Source organism: Perca flavescens, chromosome 10, assembly GCF_004354835.1.
Source record: "Perca flavescens isolate YP-PL-M2 chromosome 10, PFLA_1.0, whole genome shotgun sequence".
Taxonomy (NCBI): domain Eukaryota; kingdom Metazoa; phylum Chordata; class Actinopteri; order Perciformes; family Percidae; genus Perca; species Perca flavescens.
In genome coordinates this window covers 2,355,963-2,363,462 of record NC_041340.1, presented here as the reverse complement: position 1 = coordinate 2,363,462, position 7,500 = coordinate 2,355,963, and the positions used below count along the sequence as shown (strand labels likewise).

Genomic DNA, 7,500 nt, shown 5'->3' with positions numbered 1-7,500 from the left:
AGCAGGTTAGCTATTATTCCTTTTATTTATGTTTGGAAGTTTTTACTTAAAGGGTAACTACCGATTTCTTTTCCACCCTGGACCCTATGTTCCTATGTGTTTGTGTCTATAAGTGACTGATGGGAACAACAATCTTTGACATTGGTCCAGTATTAAGCGAGATCAGCTACAATACAACAAGCTACAATGTAAGTTAACAGGACAATTGTCCAGCATGTATTTACCTTCACAAAAGTTCTGTTGTTGTCGCTGACAGACTCAGATTATTATTCTAAGTGTCTGACAACATGATGGAAAGGATCCCTACAGAGATAGACCTTTTTAAAACCTCTTTGAGACCTTTCTGTTTAACCAGAAACAGCTCTGAAGTCCCTATCGCTAAACCCACCAGACTCCATTTAAAAAAACAATACTTTTAGCGTGTATAGAGCCAGCATATTTTCACATGTAAATCAGTCAACTATGTGTTTATTTCTACCACAACTAGAGTTGTGATGGTTGGACAAATTGGAAAGAAGACCCAAAACGGCTTTTCATAGTTTTATTTTGTTTCTGTGGACTTTGAATGAAGTGTGTTTTAAGATGCTTAAATTACTGTTTATTTACATGGAGTCTGGTGGGTTTAGCGAACGCAATTTTACGGATGTTTTTATGCTTAAGGAAAAGATCTTACTCTTTAACTAAAAGGTCTATCTCTGTAGGGATCCTTTCCATAATGTTGTCAGACACTTAGAGTAATAATCTGAGCCTGTCAGACTCAGATTATTACTCCACGTCTGTGGCAACATGATGGAAAGGATCCCTACAGAGAGAGACCTTTTTAAAACCTCTTTGAGACTTTTCTGTTTAACCAGAAAGAGCTCTGAAGTCAGACACTTTGAATATTGGTTCGGTTGTTATTTTCATCGGTCTGTGTCTCTGTGTCGAGCAGGGCTGCCACCTCTTAGTCGATTAGTCGACTAATTGGTCATTTTGGTCTCAGTCGACTAAGATTTCTTTAGCCGATTAGTCATTTTTTATGCTTATTCATGCTTACTTATTTCCAACAAACTTCTGAGCACATTTATGGTAAACACAAGATTTAAAGTGGTGCTTTTGCAGGATTAATTGTGGAGAAACTCAGTTTTACAGATGGATAATTAACTACATTTATATTGTGCTTTTCTAGTCTTAACCACCTCTCAAAGCGCACAGCTCTGTCAATTAAACCAACTAATCGATTAGTCGACAAAATCCTATAAGTGTTAGTCGACTAAGGAGTTCTTTAGTCGACTAAGGAGTTCTTTAGTCGACTAAGGAGTTCTTTAGTCGAGGACAGCCCTTGTGTCGAGCGATTCACCTGTATTCGCCTGTTGGTTCTTCCTTCTTCTCCATGGAGGCTGAACAGCTGTTTGAGATCATGTGATGCTCTCCCAGTGGCAGCGTGTGAGGGTCAGCTGACGCGGAGGCAGTTGTGAATGTTCCCATCAGCCCCGGCTGTTGCCGCGCTGCCTGCAGAGCGAACTGATCCGATCTGCTGACTGCTCTGAGAAAGCTCTTTTGTTATCTGCGTTATGTAAGCCCGGGCCTGCAGCTGATTCTATTATCGGCCGCGGTTTAGAAGCTTTTCCCTCCCAAAGTCTGCTGGATTTAATAACCCATAACTCGGTACCGATCAGCTGCAGCGCCCCCTGCGGCTGTAGAACTGCCGCTGCACGTTACAGAAATAGAAACTCTGATGAACAGCTGGTCTCGTCTCCCAAATAACCCCATTTCACGTCATTGTCTAAATTAAGGTTACGATCTGAAGAGAAGACGCAGAAGTGGCGTTGCGTTCTCACTTTTTATTCCACGTTTAGACAAGCGTTGTGGGGGGGGGGGGTGTCTGCGTGCGTATGGTGACGCAGACGTGTGTGAAATTTGATGTAGTATGCACAACAAAAGCTGCACACACACACACAGCCCAAGCATGCACACATATACACTCTTGCACAGTTTGTTTTTACCCTTTAGACGTGTGTGTGTGTGTCTCTCTCTCTATTGTCTGTGTGTGTGTCTCTCTCTCTTGTCTGTGTGTGTGTCTCTCTCTCTCTTGTCTGTGTGTGTGTCTCTCTCTCTTGTCTGTGTGTGTGTCTCTCTCTTGTCTGTGTGTGTGTCTCTCTCTTGTCTGTGTGTGTGTCTCTCTCTCTCTTGTCTGTGTGTGTCTCTCTCTATTGTCTGTGTGTGTGTCTCTCTCTATTGTCTGTGTGTGTGTCTCTCTCTCTTGTCTGTGTGTGTGTGTCTCTCTCTCTTGTCTGTGTGTGTGTCTCTCTCTCTCTTGTCTGTGTGTGTGTCTCTCTCTCTTGTCTGTGTGTGTGTCTCTCTCTCTCTTGTCTGTGTGTGTGTCTCTCTCTCTATTGTCTGTGTGTGTGTCTCTCTCTATTGTCTGTGTGTGTGTCTCTCTCTCTTGTCTGTGTGTGTGTCTCTCTCTCTTGTCTGTGTGTGTGTCTCTCTCTCTCTTGTCTGTGTGTGTGTGTCTCTCTCTTGTCTGTGTGTGTGTCTCTCTCTCTCTTGTCTGTGTGTGTGTCTCTCTGTGTGTGTGTGTCTCTCTGTGTGTGTGTCTCTCTCTGTGTGTGTGTGTCTCTCTCTGTGTGTGTGTCTCTCTTGTCTGTGTGTGTCTCTCTTGTCTGTGTGTGTGTGTCTCTCTTGTCTGTGTGTCTCTCTTGTCTGTGTGTGTGTCTCTCTCTCTCTTGTCTGTGTGTGTCTCTCTCTCTGTGTGTGTGTCTCTCTTTTGTTTGTCTGTCTGTGTGTGTGTCTCTCTCTCTGTGTGTGTGTCTGATGTTTTTTTTGTTTTCTGTTGATTAGTGGAGCAGACGATGCAAGAATGATAGATATATATATATATATATATATATATATATATATATTCATATATATATTCATTCATATATATTCATTCATATATATATATGAATGTCATATATGTGGTTGAAGGTTGAATTGAGATGCAGATGAACTAAAAGCAAACCTAGTAAAAGAAACGCGCATTTTGTGGGGGGTTTTTTGTGTTTTTTTTTTGCATCTAGTGCATTTTGCAACTAGATTTTTGCACAACTTGGTTGCCTGAAAGCAAGAAAAACACAGTTTCAGCAGTAAAAGGTTTCAACTCTGTGTTAAATAATTGTAACTGAGTATCGTTTGGGTTTTGGGTTGTTTGGTCCGACATGTTAAGGCAACACCTTGTTATGTTTTTACATTCGTAGACTGATGATGTTGTTGTAGCTAATTTAGATTAGTGTAGATGTTGTTGTTGTTGTTGTTGTTGTTAAGTCACCTGGAGGTTAGATCGGGGGAGTTACACCTGAGCGGCACTAGGGAATCATTTTTCTTTTTTTATGGCAGTAGGGAATTAGGATCTGGGAAGGTGTGTGTGTATCTGTCTGTGTGTGCATGTGTGTGCGTGTGTCAATGCGTGTGTCTGTCTGTGTGAATCTTTTCTTTTTTTGGCAGTAGGGAATTAGGATCTGGGAAGGTGTCTGTGTGTGTATCAGTCTGTGTGTGTGCACGTGTGTATCTGTGTGTGCATGTGTGTCTTTGTGTGTGCGTGTGTCTGTGTGTGTGTATCTGTCCGTGTGTGCACGTGTTTCTTTCTGTGTGTGTGTGTGTGTGTGTGTGTGTGTCTGTCTTTCTTTGTGGGTGTGTGTGTGTGTCTGTGTGTGTGTCTGTGTGTGTGTGTGTGTGTCTTTGTGTGTGTGTGTGTGTGTCTGTCTTTGTGTGTGTGTGTGTGTGTGTGTCTGTCTTTGTGTGTGTGTGTGTGTGTGTGTCTGTCTTTGTGTGTGTCTGTCTTTGTGTGTGTGTGTGTGTGTGTGTGTGTGTGTGTGTGTGTGTGTCTGTCTTTGTGTGTGTGAGTGTGTACCCGTTTTACTATATTCGTGGGGTCCAAAAACCAGGGACTACAGTATACTTGTGGGGTCTGCACAGCCTCGTGGGGACCAAAATGCTGGTCCCCACAAGTTTAAAGGGCTGTTTGAGGGTTAAGACTTGGTTTTAGGATTAGGGTTAGAATTAGGTTATGGTTAGGGTGAGGGTAAGGGTTAAGGTTAGGCATTTAGTTGTGATGGTTAAGGTTAGGGTAAGGGTTAAGGTTAGGCATTTAGTTGTTAAGGTTAGGGTAAGGGTAAGGTTAGGCATTTAGTTGTGATGGTTAAGGTGAGGGTAAGGTGCTAGGGAATGCATTATGTCAATGACAAGTCCCCCATAAAGATAGTAATACAGACAATGTCTGTCTTTGTGTGTGTGTGTGTGTCTGTCTGTCTGTCTTTGTGTGTGTGTCTGTCTTTCTGTGTGTGTGTGTGTGTGTGTGTCTATTTCTTTCTGTGTGTGTGTGTGTCTGTCTGTCTGTCTTTGTGTGTGTGTGTGTGTGTGTGTGTGTTTACTTACTTTTATTAATTCCCCGGTTGGTTCCGTGTTGTTCTTCCAGCTGCAGGAGACGGTGAAGAGGAAGTTGGAGAGCGCCAGCTCTCCGCTGGGACGAGATCAGGTCAACGGTTTCAGCGATGGCTTCCCCCCGAGCAAGAAGGCGTGCCTGGACAACGGCGCCGCCGCCGCCGCCAACGGCTCGCCGCTGGACTCCAAGCTCGGCATCAGCGACTCTCTGAACTCCAACGGGACTCACGGCGAATCGGCAGACATTGCCGGCGGCGGCAGAGAGCCGCCTTCGGACTTCCATCGCAAGGAGATGAAGCAGGAGCCCGACGACATCCTGCCCATCATGCCGCCATCGGGCGCCGGCGGCAACAACAGCCTCTTCCCCGACCTCAACCTCAACGAGCAGGAGTGGACCGAGCTCATGGAGGAGCTCAACTGCTCCGTCGTCTACGAGGACATCCAGGACATCCTCAACGACGGCTTCGAGGACCGCAAGGACCCGCTGGAGCTGGCGCCCACACCTGGAGGTAGGAGGGGGAGGGGGGGGGGGGGGGCTGTGCTGTGCAATTAGTTCAAGTTCATTTATCTTATATAGCGCAACTAAAGGAACACGCCGACTTATTGGGACTTTATCTTATTCACCGTAACCCCCAGAGTTAGACTAGTCCATACATACCCTTCTCATCTCTTATTGGGACTTTATCTTATTCACTGTAACCCCCAGAGTTAGACTAGTCCATACATACCCTTCTCATCTCTTATTGGGACTTCATCTTATTCACCGTAACCCCCAGAGTTAGACTAGTCCATACATACCCTTCTCATCTCTTATTGGGACTTTATCTTATTCACCGTAACCCCCAGAGTTAGACTAGTCCATACATACCCTTCTCATCTCTTATTGGGACTTTATCTTATTCACTGTAACCCCCAGAGTTAGACTAGTCCATACATACCCTTCTCATCTCTTATTGGGACTTTATCTTATTCACTGTAACCCCCAGAGTTAGACTAGTCCATACATACCCTTCTCATCTCTTATTGGGACTTCATCTTATTCACCGTAACCCCCAGAGTTAGACTAGTCCATACATACCCTTCTCATCTCTTATTGGGACTTCATCTTATTCACCGTAACCCCCAGAGTTAGACTAGTCCATACATACCCTTCTCATCTCTTATTGGGACTTTATCTTATTCACTGTAACCCCCAGAGTTAGACTAGTCCATACATACCCTTCTCATCTCTTATTGGGACTTTATCTTATTCACTGTAACCCCCAGAGTTAGACTAGTCCATACATACCCTTCTCATCTCTTATTGGGACTTTATCTTATTCACCGTAACCCCCAGAGTTAGACTAGTCCATGCATACCCTTCTCATCTCTTATTGGGACTTTATCTTATTCACTGTAACCCCCAGAGTTAGACTAGTCCATACATACCCTTCTCATCTCTTATTGGGACTTTATCTTATTCACTGTAACCCCCAGAGTTAGACTAGTCCATACATACCCTTCTCATCTCTTATTGGGACTTTATCTTATTCACTGTAACCCCCAGAGTTAGACTAGTCCATACATACCCTTCTCATCTCAGTATGTGCTGTAATGCTGTCTGACGGCTCCAGCATTAGCTTAGCCTAGCACAGATCCTGCAGGTGACTGGTTCCAGTAATCCTACTGCTCCGAATAAGTGACAAAATAGCTCCAACATGTTCCTATTTACATGTTGTGATTTGTAGAGTCACAGCGTGTACAAAAAACAACGTAACATGAGACACAGACATCTTCTAACTGTAAACAAACCGAGAACTATATTCTCAGGCGAAAGAATATAGTACTTGGGCGGAGTGATATGCTCGCAGCAAGCCTGTCTGAGAATATAGTTCCTGGTTTGTTTACAGTTAGAAGATGGCTGTGTCTCATGTTACGTTGTTTTTTTGTACACGCTGTGACTCTATAAATCACAACATGTAAATAGGAACATGTTGGTGTTATTTTGTCACAATTGATAACTCTGCAAACCCTTGGTGTTCTCTCAATGAGCTTCATGAGGTAGTCACCTGAAATGGTTTTACCTTCACAGGTGTGCTTTGTCAGGGTTAATTAGTGAAGAATCTAAATTATAAGACATGTTTTCAGTTATTTCAGTACATAATTCCATATGTGTTCATTCATAGTTTTGATGCCTTCAGTGAGAATCTACAATGTAAATAGTCATGAAAATAAAAAGGAAACTCATTGAATGAGAAGGTGTGTCCAAACTTTTGGCCTGTACTGTATGTGCAAAAAGTACATCAAAACAAAAGTATGTGGAGTTAAACTGGACAAGCCCAATAAGCTCTGAATGTTTCTACTTGTTAAATTGCAGTGGGTAGTTCAAGTTCATTTATTTATATAACACATTTAAAGGAACACGCCGACTTATTGGGAATTTAGCTTATTCACTGTAACCCCCAGAGTTAGACTAGTCCATACATACCCTTCTCATCTCCGTGCGTGCTGTAACGCTGTCTGATGGCTCCAGCATTAGCTTAGCTTAGCACAGATCCTGCAGGTGAATGGTTCCAACTAGCCTACTGCTTCCAATTGTGACAAAAGTGACAAAATAACTCCAACATGTTCCTATTTACATGTTGTGATTTGTAGAGTCACAGCGTGTACAAAAAACAACGTAACATGACACACAGACATCTTCTAACAGTAAACAAACCGGGAACTATATTCTCAGACAGGCTTAATGCGAGCATATCACTCCGCCTGAGAATATAGTTCCCAGTTTTTTTACTGTTAGAAGATGTCTGTGTGTCATGTTACGTTGTTTTTTATACATGCTGTGATTCTACAAATCACAACATGTAAATAGGAACATGTTGGTGTTATTTTGTCACTTATTCGGAGCTGTAGGATTACTGGAACCAGTCACCTGCAGGTTCTGAGATAAGCTAAGCTACCGGTGGAGCTGTCAGACAGAGTTACAACACGCACTGAGATGAGAAGGCTATGTATCAACTAGAGATGTTCCAATACCGATACCAGTATCGATATCGGCTCCAATACTTCCTAAAACGCTGGTATCGGGAAGAACTGGAGTTTATGCACCGATCCGAT

The 7,500-nt window shown here is 43.3% G+C and overlaps 1 protein-coding gene across 1 annotated transcript in view; it reads left to right on the top strand.

Moving 5' to 3' along the window:
* Positions 1-7,500, top strand: part of maml1 (mastermind-like transcriptional coactivator 1) — a 40,429-nt gene that overhangs the window by 14,362 nt on the left and 18,567 nt on the right. The window contains exon 3 of the mRNA XM_028590173.1: positions 4,439-4,913. Coding sequence (XP_028445974.1) covers positions 4,439-4,913 — 475 coding nt within the window. The remainder of the gene's footprint in view (positions 1-4,438; positions 4,914-7,500) is intronic.